The 15,393-nt window shown below is 38.1% G+C and overlaps 1 protein-coding gene across 4 annotated transcripts in view; it reads left to right on the forward strand.

Annotated features, from left to right (window-relative positions):
• Positions 1–15,393, forward strand: part of zgc:172302 (phospholipid-transporting ATPase ABCA1) — a 42,615-nt gene that overhangs the window by 22,532 nt on the left and 4,690 nt on the right. For 2 of the 4 annotated variants that reach the window (XM_036586337.1, XM_036586339.1), the window contains exons 26-42: positions 93–207; positions 2,134–2,157; positions 2,541–2,686; positions 5,119–5,243; positions 6,781–6,873; positions 7,016–7,211; positions 9,484–9,578; positions 9,669–9,701; positions 9,797–9,902; positions 10,505–10,579; positions 10,668–10,837; positions 10,973–11,150; positions 11,246–11,361; positions 13,669–13,816; positions 13,989–14,112; positions 14,341–14,470; positions 15,127–15,253. In XM_036586337.1, coding sequence (XP_036442230.1) covers positions 93–207; positions 2,134–2,157; positions 2,541–2,686; positions 5,119–5,243; positions 6,781–6,873; positions 7,016–7,211; positions 9,484–9,578; positions 9,669–9,701; positions 9,797–9,902; positions 10,505–10,579; positions 10,668–10,837; positions 10,973–11,150; positions 11,246–11,361; positions 13,669–13,816; positions 13,989–14,112; positions 14,341–14,470; positions 15,127–15,253 — 2,001 coding nt within the window. The remainder of the gene's footprint in view (positions 1–92; positions 208–2,133; positions 2,158–2,540; positions 2,687–5,118; positions 5,244–6,780; positions 6,874–7,015; positions 7,212–9,483; positions 9,579–9,668; positions 9,702–9,796; positions 9,903–10,504; positions 10,580–10,667; positions 10,838–10,972; positions 11,151–11,245; positions 11,362–13,668; positions 13,817–13,988; positions 14,113–14,340; positions 14,471–15,126; positions 15,254–15,393) is intronic. The other 2 variants (XM_036586340.1, XM_036586341.1) reach the window with 1 other exon arrangement.

Raw genomic sequence — 15,393 nt, forward strand, 5'->3', positions numbered from 1 at the left:
GTCTGTCACGGATTTACTGATCCGCTCTGTAAGCCGGAGCAGCGGGGGAGAGGCGAAGCATCTGTTTATTGAACTCTGCACGCACATTTCAGATCTTTCTGAAGGTGGCAGAGGAGACGGGTGTAGATGCTGAGCTGGATGAGGCAGCAACCCAGCCTGCAGTGTCTCCAAGCCAGCAGGGGGAGCCACCGGAAGACAGAGACGCAGGTAAACACGTCCACTCTGCGTTTTCTAGAGACTTTCCTGGGTCCATAGTTTAACCAAACAATCATTTCACATCAAATGGCTAAGGCAACAAGTAACACTTTATGGTCCCAAATTATTTTGATGGCCCCGATAGCTTATCTTCAGGTGCTCAGATCGTTTAGAAACTGGTGAAATTCAGGTGGGTTGAAAGTAAGACCCTGTCCACACATATCCTTATATGTTTGAGGCTTCCTGTCTTGAAAACCGAGTTTTTGGGTCGGGATTTTTGAAAATTCACTGTTTTTGTGTGAATGGACAAAATGCAGCTTTTTCAGAATGTTAACTTGCGTGTGGTTGTTGCTGTTTTCAACTATTCAGCATGGCTGACAACTGGATTTCTGAATGCTCTGCAGTGTGGGGGTTAATAACATTGATAGCTCAATTTAGTTTCACTTTTTGATTACGATGTTGTGTGGAGATGTTAGAATGTACTGCGCTCCATTCTTCTGAAAGGGATGTCAACCTGACTGCAAATGTTAAAAATATCTGTCATTCTAAAGATGTGACTTGTTCATCATTGAGCATTCTCCTTCATTAGTATTGTGCTATATAGGGAATTAAATTTAGACACTTTCTCATCATCAACCTGCATCTGTATTCACTAGTTGTGTAAATAAACCAACATTAGTTGAGCTTGAGCAAAGCTAAAATAGTTAGCTTCTTATACATAGCTGTAGGCGTTTTTATTGTATAGTACTGTTATTTTCTTTATAGAGTAACAGTCGTGTTTCTCAGAGAGTTGAGAAAGTCGGACAAGTTTCATTAACAGCCACCATTAACGTTAGCTAATATTCTTCTTCTGACCATTGCTTAGTTACAAGAGATTCCCGCTAAACTTTGTTGTATATTCCGCTGAATTGTTTCAGATCATAATTTTTAGTGAATATAATGTTATTAATACATTCACTTGAAAGAGGCCCCGAATATTCTGTTGTAACTCCCGTTAGGATGAAGCAATCTGAACCACAAAAATACAATACATACCTTGACGTATGTGTAATCCATTGCATTACATGTGATGCTGGAATTGATCTCCGTTTTCTGCCAGACACATGAAGGGTTACGGGGTATGCACCCGGAAGTTGCAAACTGAGGTTAAACGTCGCAACGGCTGTCCGGCGCCTACCTCAACACTCTGACGTAGGGGCATCCCGGCTTGTACGAAGCTCCATATACTGAGGAGCACATTGCATGTTGCTTCGTTTGGATTGCTTCGTCCCAGCAAGTGTTATTACAAAATGTTCAGGGCCTCTTACTAGTGAATCTCCCTGTATTTATGTAACTGACATACTTGCTCTTTTAAATCAAAAATGTATTTATAATAGCTGAGTGAAATCATTGAGGAAAGAGTGTTGTTAGTAATATGAGTTTTGTTTGTTATTTATGCCTTAGAGTCTGTGTCTAAGTTTCAGATCTGTGGGAAACACTGTAATGAAACATCAGCGTATGGAATTTGAGATTTCTGTGTGGTGCTGTGTTTTCTAGCACTATGTAAAAGAAGCGCGGTGCTGCTACTTATTGTTGGATGCATTGTGATTGTTTCTGAGTGAGCGTACGCATACATTCAGAACAGAATTCAGAATAGTTTATTCAGAGTAACAATAAAAGGTGACTGGCTTCAGAAGGCCTTATGCAACAACAGGGTTAAGAAAACCTTACTAAAAAGGAGGGGATTAAAAGGCAGAAGTAGCTGTTTTGTGTAGGCATTAAAGGGATAAACACAAGTTGAAAATCTACCAATCAGTTTCACTACATTTTGAGTGATACCAGCAGGTATTACAGAAAACCTTTCCTAGAGCAGCAGTCACTGGCAGTTTGTAAACTGTGGCTGAAAACTTTTGTTTTGTCTTGCCTCTCTTTGTTTTGTCTTGCCTTCGCTTTCAATAGGATGGAAACGTCAAAGCAGGACAGGTACAAAAGCTAATTCTACAGCTACAGCCTCACCCCTGTGCAGAATCTCACATACACTGCCATTTAAACATTTAACAGCTATTTTACATACAATAATAATACGTGCAGTGCAGATTTACATCTTTTAGCTTTACTCAATATTTTTTTAAAGTTTTTATGGGAACTGCAAGTAATATACTATAATGCTCTATTTTTAGTATTTTCTAGTAAAAATATCAGCCTAATTGAAATACATGAAGATGTACAAGTACCAACATCATATTGGAATCATTTTATATGTGCATCTGCAACAAAATTGGTTTTTGTCGATAGTGTAATTAGTTTGCAGACTGAGTGGCCCAGGTATAATGAATAGGAATTAACCAGCAGGCTTCTCTACACAGAGGCCCAGGAGACAGACCCACTGAGTGGCGACGGCCGGGGCAGTGTACCTCTCACAGGCTGGGGCTTGACCTGGCAGCAGCTCAGAGCGCTCTTCACTAAGAGGCTGCTGTATGCCCTACGAAGCCGCCGAGGCTTCATAGCTCAGGTAAAGAAACAACTACAGGCTGTCTTCAAGACGTTTTTGAGGTGTCTTGATCATTAACAAAGAATCATTACAAATGAGACAGCATAGATATATCATTCTGAAATTACTTGAATATGACACATTTTTCTCCATTTGAAAAAAAAAAAGATCAATCACTTTGATTATTAACATATAAAAGTTCAAAGGTATTGCTCTTTATACTATATAAGTCTAATTGCACAATTGTATGGTTAATTACGTTAGTGCATAATGATAATTCACTTTAGGTTTGTATGGGAAAGTTTGGGTCTGCACTCTTGACTTGTTTTCTGTTTTGATGTCAAATGAAAAAAAGTAGCACAAAAATGCCAAGGATAGTTTTTATTGGACAAAAGAAAACTGTGGAATCGAACTTAGAATCTGTGCATTTGACACAATTTGCCTGCTTCTTTGGATGAGCTATGAGTGGAAAATAATTAAATAATCTGTAAGAAGCAAAATGAGTTGTTAAAAAGTTTAAAGACAAATTATTCATTTTAGTCCTAAGAAGGTTAATTATATTGATTATTTAAAGAATAATCACACCCTAAAGCTGTTGTCTTTATGAAAAACTAAAATATGTTACTTTAAAATAATAACCCCAAAAGTGGTGGGACAAAACTTCTTGATTGCTGGCTAACATCTCTGAAGAACATCAGGCTGTTCTCATACCCAGTTCATTTTCCTAAGTCGGCACCAGAGTTTGGGTTTTTGTGGTGTTTTATCTTTTTTTTTTTAGTTCAGTTCATTTCACACTGCAACAGCTAAAGTGGACTAAATTACACATGTGAGTGTTGTTTATTGGTCAGACATTTTGCAGGGATGTAAACGCTCTGCTGCACTCATATTGACCACCATAAAAATACAAACATAAAAAATAGTTTGTGTATCACAAACAAAGCAATAACAATGAACTCTACTTGATATCTGCTTCTTTATGATTGGTTTACCAGTTTAAATTTCACCTCGTTGCTGATGCTTGGCTAAAAATACTAGCCATGATCCATGTGCCATAATCAAACGCATATCTTCGATATTATTTTATTGCTCCTCTGCTGTTATTAACAGCAGCTCCTGCTGCAAGAACAGTATGAGCACTACGAGATTTGCATTTTTTGTCAGACTAATTCTGTTCTTTGGTGCTGACCTGAATACAGGTGGAGTGTTCACACGTCAAAACAAAACAAACTTAACACAGTAGGTGTGAAAGAACCCCTTGTTTAGCAGTGTAGCAGTAAGAAATATTCAAACTGCTGTTTAATAAATTCACATAGTGCAACATGAACTGTGATCAACGCCGTTAGTTTGTGTATCGCAGTAAAACATTTTTCCTCATTTTGTGGGCCACAGCTCCCCACACTGTGCACAAACTCATTAAGGCTTTACTGTTTGGAAAATGTCCAGCCCCGCAGCAGAGATGAAGATTTTGAATGGTTCTACAACTGCGTTTATTTAGTTTTGTGCTTTAGATTCATGTGTCAACACTCTGTGCAGTTTAGTTAGAGCCAAGATTTTCTTTTTGATGTAAGTGTCCTGAACTCAATCAGAAAGTGTGGATCATGCCCCAGTACTTTGAAAAGTGGTGGGTCAAATGCCCACTCGTCCCCAAGATTCCTGCAGCCCTGATAATAATTGACATCAGCCTTGTTAAAATTTTAACCCTTTTTTTTAAACTCAAAGTAACATTATTACTGTGATCAGTTCAGCCTCTGCAGCACCCTCTCTGGATCACCTCTGCTACAGGTGCACATGACGTACTTCAGGGGTGCTTTTTGTCTTGGTTGGCCAAAATGCAATGTTTGTGATGTGCCATGGGCCAAAATCAACAAAGCAATATACAAATGAAGAAGATAGGTAGGTCTCAAATAGAGTTTTTAAAAACGTATTTTATAACATTACATTTTGTTACTAAAATACTTAAAAAATACAATTTTATATGGAAATAGAATTTAATAAACAAGATGTACTATAAAACATGTTAGTTGTTGTTGGGTGAAGAGATGGGTTTAGGGTTACTTTTTGGTGGACCGAATCAAACGTCCTCACTGTTCAACTTTGATCTGCAGGCCACACTTACTAGAGTGCTCTGCACTGAACAAATGTGAGTTTAAAATAAGAGAACTGGACTGCGAGAACACTGTCATTAGTTAACCAGGTTGTCATCACTCTGCTGCATTAGCTGTGAGACAGCGTATCACACAAACGATGCAGTGTTTATACCAGAAATGACTATGATGGTAATTTCTGCTAGCCTTTCTCTGTGGTTTTCAATGTAATAGTAGTTATTTGCAACTAGGGGGTGTCATTATTCTTTAAAAATAATCACTAAAAAAAGGGGACAACATACATACATCATTCTAAAAAATGCTTTTATAGTATCTTGGATATGATGCTTTTTTCCTATCTTTTCTCAGATTGTGCTGCCTGCAGTCTTTGTTCTGATCTCTCTGCTGTTTACCCTGATTGTCCCACCCATGGGAAAATATCCCCCTCTTGAGCTGCAGCCGTGGATGTATGGCGAACAGTTCACCTTCTACAGGTACCCGTATTGCTATAATCAGATTGGCGTTCATGTAACGCATACATTGTACAGTTGTAGAAATCTTGTTCTTTGGTGACGGGTCACTCTAAATGTTTAGTAACGTGTGAATAAAGGCCGTTACACACTGAACACAAAATGTGAAACATTTGGAGGCGAGCTTTTCGCATGAAAACTATTCATACTGGATGCAACGCAATTTTTAAGAATTTTGCCAGATTGTTCACACTGCAAAAATAAGACGGGCAGAATATCTATCAAAAGTTGGTTGGCTCCTCTCGAAACAGGCAAAGAGTAACATTGTGCAGATTGCTTTCCACTTTGGAAATGTGAAAGGAAAATGGAGAGTTTCTCCACCTCATTTCATGAGCTACAGCTCGGATCTCCATAAATCAGTCTGAGCTGATTTTGGAGATGCATCTCCACACGAGATAAAGCACAATCAGAATGTCTTCAAGTGCAAATATGATCCCTTTTGCTCCTCACAGAATGAGCAAGCAGTGACTTTGGTCTACTGTCCCTTTTGGAAAGTAAAAGTAGTGTGGAGAGCTCTATCGCTTCATTCAGAAGCTGAAACTCTGAGTGCTTCCACACAGGCTATAATGATTGGTCAGTGAGTTCATGTCGCCAGCAAACATTAAGATTTGTACAATATAATCAAGGCATCGCTCCCCAGGAAAAAAAAAAATCACTTTAAAAAGAAAATTACAAATTTTGGTACACTGAGACAGAAAGCTCTGATACTAAAACACAGGGAAATGACTAATCACTGTAGAGTGATCCAGTTTGATTGACTTCAACATGCAAATGCAACATAGCTAAAAACTAAACTGCACTCCTGAGATTTTGCCTTACTTGTTAAAATTTGTTGCTTGCCAAACCAAAGTCAAAAGATCCATCTGGTAGAAATCTGTTTTTGAGACCCCTCACCAACAATAAAAGAGACCATTCTAAAACTCTAAATTTCTAACATTCTAAAAGACCATTATTTGTGTTTTATCTGCTAAAAGACCTGTACTAGTTTGTAAGGTTTCAGACTGGAGCACTGTGCTTGGACTTGAACTTGTGCTTGGATGATTGTAATTTTAATTCATTGTAATGCTCCCTAATCAGTTAACACATCCTCCACAGAGAACACACTTCTCCCGTATTTAATGCACCATTACTGTTTGTTTGCTGAATTTAACATATTGGTAAAAAATAAAAAGTTTTGCATTTTGTAAATTACATACATGTAATTTAACTGAGGGGCTTCAGATTTTTGCATACAACTACACGAGTCAATAAATGATAAAGCCCATTTGTGAGCTGGCTAAAATCAAAATGCTAATGGCTATCATTATGTTCTGATCTGATCACACATACCGCATGTCAAACAATGACTAAGGAAACTGTATTTTCAACCTGATTCTGTAATCAAAGATGGCCAAATCAGGTTTGAAACCAGACTCAAATCTTACAGTACATTTCTGGCTTTTCCTTTCGCATGAACAGCCAGACACTTCTCACTGTCCTCCCACATCTCTCTTCTTCACAGCAATGATGCCCCACAGGACCCTGCCATCCAGAATCTTCTGAATGCTCTTCTGGACCCTCCTGGGTTTGGGACCAAATGCATGGATTCAGACATGTAGGTCATCCATCTCTCTCTCTCTCTCTCTCTCTCTCTCTCTGTCTCTGTCTCTCTCTCTCTCTCTCTCTCTCTCTGTCTCTCTTTTTAGTTATATAATAACGTGATGTTTGTGTAAAATGGTGTGATTCAAAATCTTCAGGGAGTCCCAGTGTGAGGTGGATAAGGCCGGGACTGTGTTCCTGCGTCCCCAGATCCTCTACTCCATGTGGGAGTTGTTTAGCAAGCACAACTGGACAGAGGAGCATCCATCTCCAGAGTGCGAGTGCAGCACTGAGGAAGCTCGCAGAATGCTGCCTGAGTGCCCAGTGGGAGCAGGAGGACTGCCCCCTCCACAGGTCATCAGCCTTCTATTGCTGCTCACCACATCTGCCTCTTTCACAGCTCACTAGGCATTTTTTCACAGCACAAAGTAAAGAAACTTTTGGTACAAGAAAAGTGGAGCTGTGCTTTTTCAGTTGGCTATCATTGGCTGCTACATTATTGCTTGGTAAAGAGTTTGCTAAGGTGACATAAGGCACTTAGGAAGCTAATGCTAATGCTATTAGCTACAGCAAATGCTGTTATCATTTATCCTAGCCTCCAAAGTACCAGTGTTTTTACACTCACTGGGAAAAATAGAAGCTCTGATTCCACACTTGATTCTGTATAATTGTGTACATTTGTGTAAGTGCAGAAAAGTGCACTATATAATTTCATTAGCACAACTAGTGTTAAGCTATAGTAAGAAAGATAGCCAATTCATCAGATGTAATAGAAATGCAACAGAAAAAATGGAAGCTTTGCTCAACTTTACTACTTTGTGTAAATGTCAATAGAGTCTGGCTGCAGACATGCACTCTGAGACAGATGCGCTCTCAGCCCCAGTGACATCACGTGCCACAATGGCAGAAGCAGCACGGTAACTTTTGACTGCTGCTGCTTAGCGATATCATCACTTAATCCATTTTTCGTCCATAACACAGCTGGAGAATTCAGTTTAATGTACCTCCCTGTTGAAAAAAGTCATAGAACCCATTAAAAGCGTGTGTTGGTGGTTTTCAGTAGTCGCTAATGGTATTCTGTGTTTTCCTGATGGCTTGACAGTGTAAAGGATTCTAATCATTTAATTGTGTGTTTTGGGACAGATTCTAGATACATTTAGTCTTTTCATACTGGTCCCTAACGGCAGCCATCAAGCCAATTCCTGTTAGGAAGCAAAACCCTCAGGTTTTATTCCTAACTGTTCTAATCATCTTCAGCATGGCTTTCATGAGTTTCAGCAGTAGCCTGTTTGTTTTTTTTTCTGCAAATAAACCCGACATTATGTCTTATTGTCGTGGTAGGTGTTATTTTGAAAGTTTCCATATTTAATTACCTTATTATCAGTATGACAACATTAATATATGTTCAGTGTAACTCTTGTTGCTCAACAGTACATGGTTTATTGATTTTCCTCATAAAACCAACAAAAACACTGCTGTGGTAGAGCGTGCACTGACGTCATTAACAAGCTGGGTTAGGGTTACACATCTGGGTGGCAAAAAATTAGAACTATAATTTCCCTTGGTTCTCATTTGGGTCAGTTCTTGTTTTGCAATGTGAAATACAAAAAGTTCCCATACATTTTAATGGCAAAATTATGTTATGTAAAACTGGTCTTATACTTTGTAAGTTGCAACCTTTCTCACATTTCTCCTAAAACACACTACAGCAACCCTTTTCATGTTTCTCTGTGCAGCACTGACGTGTTGGCTCTGCAGTGCACATCTGTGGTAAACACATGTTTCCACATATGCTTCAACTCTTAGTCTGTTCCAAGCCAGGAATTACAACATATGATGGCTACCAAGCTCACAAAAGTCATAGAATTCCTGGCCATAAATAAATGAAACAGTGACAGTATAATTTATCTTTAATTATTTAGGAGTTCTAATTAGTTAATTAGTTCAGAGCTCTTTCACAAGTTGTGACCAAAACAATATTTCTTTTGCACACTTCTTAGTGTAGTTAGCTAATAATCATGTATGCATTAGATAGTATGCGTTAGAACTCTGTACACTGAGCCGGCTGCAGTTTAGCTGTAACTAACTAAACCTAAGTTATTGTAATTTAGACCGATAGTTATATCTGCCTTCGTGGATTCATTCATGACAAAGCGGTAGATGCAGTGCATCGGAATTAAGAAATGACTGGAATTATCAAACAGATCCACTCAGACCGCACATTGACTGCTCTACTTTGCCATCCCTTCGCTCACACTAACTTCATTTAAACTTCATTTAAGAGTCGCATAAAATTTTGCTGTTAAATGTAAGTTTACTTGATTTAACTCAACAATAAAATACTTATTAAACATTATTACTACTACTGCTGCTACTACTACTAATAGTAATAATAATAATAATATTAAATTAACATCTCACATTTTATCTAAAAACATTAGTAGTTAAACTCATGATTAGAAAAGAAAAACATATAGGACACTTTTTTTTCCCCTGGATTTTTTAATATCGACCCTTCTTGGAGAAGACTAGTTGCTAATGACCCCCAAGGTAATTTGAGTTTGAGACCCCTGGTTTAGAACTAATTAACACTTTTTTTTTTACCTTTTTTACTTGTCGTCCACAGATAAAGAGATCGACAGGCGACACACTGCAGAATTTGACTGGGCGTAATATATCTGACTACCTCGTCAAGACTTACCCTCAGATTCTGAAAAAAAGGTGAGATCTCCCTTCATTCATCATTAATAAAAACAAACTGAATACGCTGTGATACATGCAGCTGAACATGTTCCTTATGTTTCATTCCAGCTTGAAGAGTAAAAAGTGGGTGAATGAGTTCAGGTGAGGCAGTTTGTTCAGATATCGGACTTTTCAATATTTAATTCACATTTGAGATAAATACGCAACAATTAAATGGTTTACCGCTCTGTCCTCAGGTATGGAGGTTTCTCTCTGGGTGGTAAAGGTTCTCAGACTCTGATTGAGGCTCACCAGCTGGAGGAGTCTATAATGGCTATCAGAACCCAGTACAGGATAACAGAGGTATGCTACTATCATCTGCGACAACTTAAGAATTTAAAAGTCTGATTATCTTTTATCATGACATATTAAATAATCTAATTAGCAAGCCACCATAAGTGGTGGTTTTCCTCAGTGAAAGATATGGCTGCTGTCAAAACAAAACCTTGTATCTTCAAAAAAGTAAGTTTACTGGACAAGGGAAAACGTTCTTAACTTTTAATGAAAGTAAATGTAGAAATGTTTTTTTCCAAGTAATTTTGCACCATTTCTGTTGGTCTGTTCTTCATGAAATTTTGACACAACATAGAGAGAAACCTTTTTTCAAATTATGTCAAATACAAGGTTTTGTCCCAATAGCAGCGATTTCGTTACTTAAAACTGGATTGGAGCGATGTCTTCAGGGTGTTTGTATATATGTACAAAACCTCGTATCTCCATTTTAGTTTTTTCTTTTTTCATATAATAAGCAATGACCCAAAATTGCTTGAAATAAAATGTTTTTACATTAACACACATTCAAAGTTTCTTCCTCCTCCGGTAAAGTTACCATTTTGAAGGTTTTGTTCCCACAGCAACGACATGCCACACACATGATAACCCACATTTATTTGATTTCTTTACAGAATAGCTCACTGAATCAGCTTCTGGACAGATTACCGGGCTTTCTCACTGGTCTCAGTAGTCAACATAATGTTAAGGTAGGACAAAGCATTGAAAACTTTGCTCCCACTTGCCAGTAAAATTAAATTCAGTTTGACATCACAGCTTTGCCATTCTGTCCTCTAGGTGTGGTTTAATAACAAAGGTTGGCATGCAATGGTGTCATTTGTCAACATCATGAACAACGGACTGCTTCGGGCCAGCCTCCCTCCTGGACCAGCCAGACTGACGCATGGAATTACAGCCTACAACCACCCACTGAACCTCACCAAAGAACAGCTCACCGAAATGGCCTTGTATGAAGATTTTCTCATCCGTCTTAGCCTCACTTCAGCTGATTTCTGCAGAGTGGTTCCTAAAGTACATGTTGAAGGAGCTCTTAGCTATTGAACCAGTTTTATGTAAGACTTTCTCTCTTTCTCTGTCTCTAGGAAGACCACATCAGTGGATGTCCTGTTGTCCATATGTGTGATTTTTGCCATGTCTCTTGTGCCGGCGAGTTTTGTGCTCTTTCTGATTGAGGAGAGGGTCAGCAAAGCTAAACATCTCCAGTTTGTTAGTGGAGTCAAGCCCATCCTGTACTGGACTGCAAACTTTGTCTGGGACATGGTCGGTTCCTGTGATACTTGTCCTACACAGTGCTATATCTATTACAAACATGTTTCTTTGTCTCATGTCTCATGATCTGTCTTGTCTTTGCCCAGCTGAACTACACTGTGCCAGCTACCCTGGTTTTGTTCATCTTCATAGGCTTCCAGCAGCAGGCCTATGTGTCAGAAAAAAACCTTCCTGCACTTGTGCTGTTGCTCCTGCTGTATGGGTAAGAGTGAACAGAGCTGAATGCCTATATCATAGTAATTGTGGTACCTAAGAGATTGCTTTGCTTATATTTGGCAAAGTAGCAGGTACATCAAGGAATTGCTTGGCAAGAAAGCAAACATAAACCATTTTTTCTTTACCCCAAATGTAGTGAGTGTTGGGCCCGATCCCATTTCATCCCCTGCCCCTGCTACTTAGCCCTACCTTTCCGTTTTTACATGTTTAGGTCTAGGGATAGGGTGTCCTGATTTTTGTTCAGACAGAGGGGTAGGGCTACATGGCCCTCCAAATGAAGGTTTTTCAGAGACACACTCCAAACAGAGTGTTATGGAAAAAAAAAAAAAAGAAAATCCAGTAAGATGACTGTGCAAGCGACCAAAGAAACCACACATGTGAGTAGTTTCTCTGTTCGGAAAGTTACGATAATCATTGTTATCTTAGTTTAATGCCGTTTCAATGTATTATGGTCCTTTTCTTTATAACAAGCGTAAAAAATCGTGAGTAGTACGCTAATGTCTAGGTAGCTAGCTAGCTAAATTTCCCGTTCCACCTTAAATGGCACAACAGTTACAGTCTGGCGCCTCAGGTGTCAGAAATGCTGCACCATTTAAAGTGGAACTGGAAAATTCAAACAAGCTGGAAAACAGCTGACTTCAGCTTCATATCACTGAAGAACTATTGCTGGCGATAATGAGTAATTGTCGCATCCCCCTCTTTGAAGGCATACGATTCCCTAAATGTAACTAAAGCCCAGCAGTGAGGCTGCTGAACTTTACCCTCCTCTGCTGTCACTGCAGACTGGCAGGGTCGCCTACAGAGCACCGCTAGTAGCCTGTTAATGAAGCAATGTTCTTTTTTATTTGGGAGTTGTCCCATTTCGTAGGGGAAGATTTCAGCCACTAAGTTCCAAGGGGCAAGGTGAAACTCAAAAACAAGGGGTAGGGATAAAAATAAGAAATGGGATTGGGCCTTGGTATGTAGCTGACAAGTAATGAAAGTTCATAACCATCTTGCAATCTGCATGGTTAAATCATGTCTATATCGTCAAACTGTGCTGAGCTGATAAGCAGTTTCAGGTAGATTAGGACGTTAGTTTAGTTTGTTTACTTGTTGTCTGTATTGTTACCTAGAGTCATTGTTTTTGGCACCCCAAGAATTTTGTATTAACAAAATGTAACTGAAACATGTTTTTTTAAGGCCACTTGAATGTTTAGGAACTGTTAAGTGGGCATCCGTGACTTACTGCTCCACTGTAGAAATATGAGGTCACACAGTGGACAAATTCTCTGTCATTCATTAACACGGGGAAGACTATAGAATACACAAATTAAATAAGATAAAAATGTGTTGACCTTCATAAATCAGGTTTATAAGTGGTCAAATGAGACAAAAATAGAGCTTTTTGGCAACAAACACAGGTAAGTTTGGTGTAAAAAGAAGGATGGTTATACAGAAATGTTTTGTGACTCTTTGGGACCCTGTAGGATCTGGAGAAAGTCTTCATTGAGGAGTGGTCTCAGATTCCTAGTTTTGTATTGTTCATATCTCATCAAACACAATAGCAGAAGACTTATTGCTGTAATGTAGGTAAAGGGAGGTTGCACATAGTACTAAAAGCAGGGGAGCCAGTAACCGTGACACCTGGTTTTGTTTCTTTATTCTTTTGATAAGGGTTTTTGTTTTCATCATTTAAAGGTGAATTAAAGACATTTGTCATTACCTTTTTTACCCACCTTTACCAAATGTGTCAGTAATAATGGAGCTGACTATATGTATTAGGTAACATATTTATAGGAAATATATACAGTACTGTTCATAAGTCTTAGGAAGCCATGAAAATATTTTTTTTGGCAAAGAGTATGTTTTTGCAAGTAAAACATTATATTGCATAGGAGTAGTTGAATATAAACATGAATGCAGTAAAAAATGAGTAATAGTTTCTTTTAAAAACACTTAATAGAAGTAGTAGAGCTTTGGAATTGGTTAATCTAATATTCTGACTCACATCGCATCACAATATATTTTTTTATTTGTTTATTTAAATTTATTGTGAAAGTATTTTTTGAATAAATAAGTACTTATTGCCTAGATAAATCAATTTATATATAATTTTCTCAGAGAGCCCAAGTTCAGTATATATGTGTGCATCGTTTGAACTATGCACTTCTCCTATTCATTTAATGTCAAAATATTGTCATGATATACTTTGCTAGAACACCTTTTGCCCAGTTAACTGTCAAGTGCCAGTTTCAAGAAGAAGCTAGTTTACAGATATGAAATGACTGTGTTTTTCTGTCCTCTGCTGCAGCTGGTCCATCACTCCTCTCATGTATCCTGCCTCGTTCGTGTTCTCTGTGCCCAGCACGGCCTATGTGACCCTCACCTCCATTAACATCTTCATCGGCATCAATGGCAGCATAGCCACCTTCGTCTTGGAGCTCTTTCCTGAGGATGAGGTACCGAAAGAGACGTCTTAGTCATTTCCTTTCCACTCAGTTAAAATACATTATGTGCAATGACGGTGCTATTTTTGTCACAGATGCGAATGGTGAAGTATGATTGTTGGCAGAAAAAACAATTAGACTTTGTTTATATATGATTGAGTCTTCCTGTTCTTTCTGTTCTCAGCATTTAAAGGAGGTTAACAGGATCCTAAAGAAGATCTTTCTGATCTTTCCTCACTTCTGTCTGGGTCGGGGTCTTATTGACATGGCTAAAAACCAGGCGATGGCGGATGCTTTCCAGAGGCTCGGTAAATGCCACATGCAGAGTCTTTTTATAGCCACACCAAAGAACAGTAATGCAGTCAGACTGTTTTAGGACAAGTGCTTCATTTTGTAAATGTAAAAAGCTTTTTCCTTTATGCTGGCAGAAGTGGCCAAGGCCTTATTCCTACCCTTTAGAAGAAGTGGTTTCAGTAGCTTGTGCTATAACAGAATTAGCACAGACTGAAAGAGAATTCTTTCATCTGTGTTCACAGGAGCCAAGCAGACCCTGGAGCCACTGGCCTGGGATTTTGTGGGGAAGAACTTGTTTGCCATGGCAGTGGAGGGGATTGTCTTTTTTATTTTCACTGTGCTCTTACAGTACAATTTTTTTATACGTTTTAGGTACGATAGGTGTTCTGTTATCTTAAAATAGTAAATATTTAATCAATAAAACAGTATTTAAAAATAATACAGTAAACACAAACAATCATAAACTTGAATTCATTGGAATCACTCATGATATTGATAGTTTTTATTATTTTATTCATCTGAAGTGAGTAAAGATTTAAATTACATAGTACAGTGAGGAATACAGTGAATATTATTAAATGATATAAACCAGGTATTATAGAAATTATGCTGTGTTTGCTTTTAGTTGTTTTTATATCAGCTGTACAATTTGGTCAACACTTCACAAATAGCACTTGAAATGTGGTTAAGTACAGCTTTACGGATTTTATTAGTGCATAATTCTTAATGCTGTCTTTCCCAAACATTTTGAAATCATTTATAGCTTTGTTGTATATTTTAAAAAGACCAAAAAAGTAACTTAAAAATGGTAACCTTCCAGGAGAAGGCAAAAATAGTTTTAACTTTTAATGTAAGTAATTTTTACGCAATGTAAAAGACAGCAGCTGTTCAAGTGGTGTAGAAAAATAAAAATTGACAAAATGGAGATACAGGTTTTTGTTTTTTTCTTGATAGCGAAGATTCTTAGGTTTTATTATTGGAGACATTGGAAACTCTCAAGCAGTAGACCTTATGAATCTTTCTTCTAGGCTGCCATGGTTAAACCCTGTCCTGCCACCTTTGGGTCCTGAGGATGAGGATGTAGCACGAGAGAGAGACCGAGTGAAGAGCGGAAGAACTCAGGAGGATATTCTGACTCTCATCGACTTGAGCAAGGTGTGTCATTTCCTGCTAAAAACCCCAGTTTTATATGTCTTATATATCATCATAGATATACAGTGCATAACATAGATCTTCAAATGAGCTAACAGATACTTTATATTTTATTTCCAATTTTATATTTATTTCATAATAGA

This window comes from Colossoma macropomum, unplaced genomic scaffold (genome assembly GCF_904425465.1).
Source record: "Colossoma macropomum unplaced genomic scaffold, Colossoma_macropomum, whole genome shotgun sequence".
Lineage (NCBI taxonomy): Eukaryota > Metazoa > Chordata > Actinopteri > Characiformes > Serrasalmidae > Colossoma > Colossoma macropomum.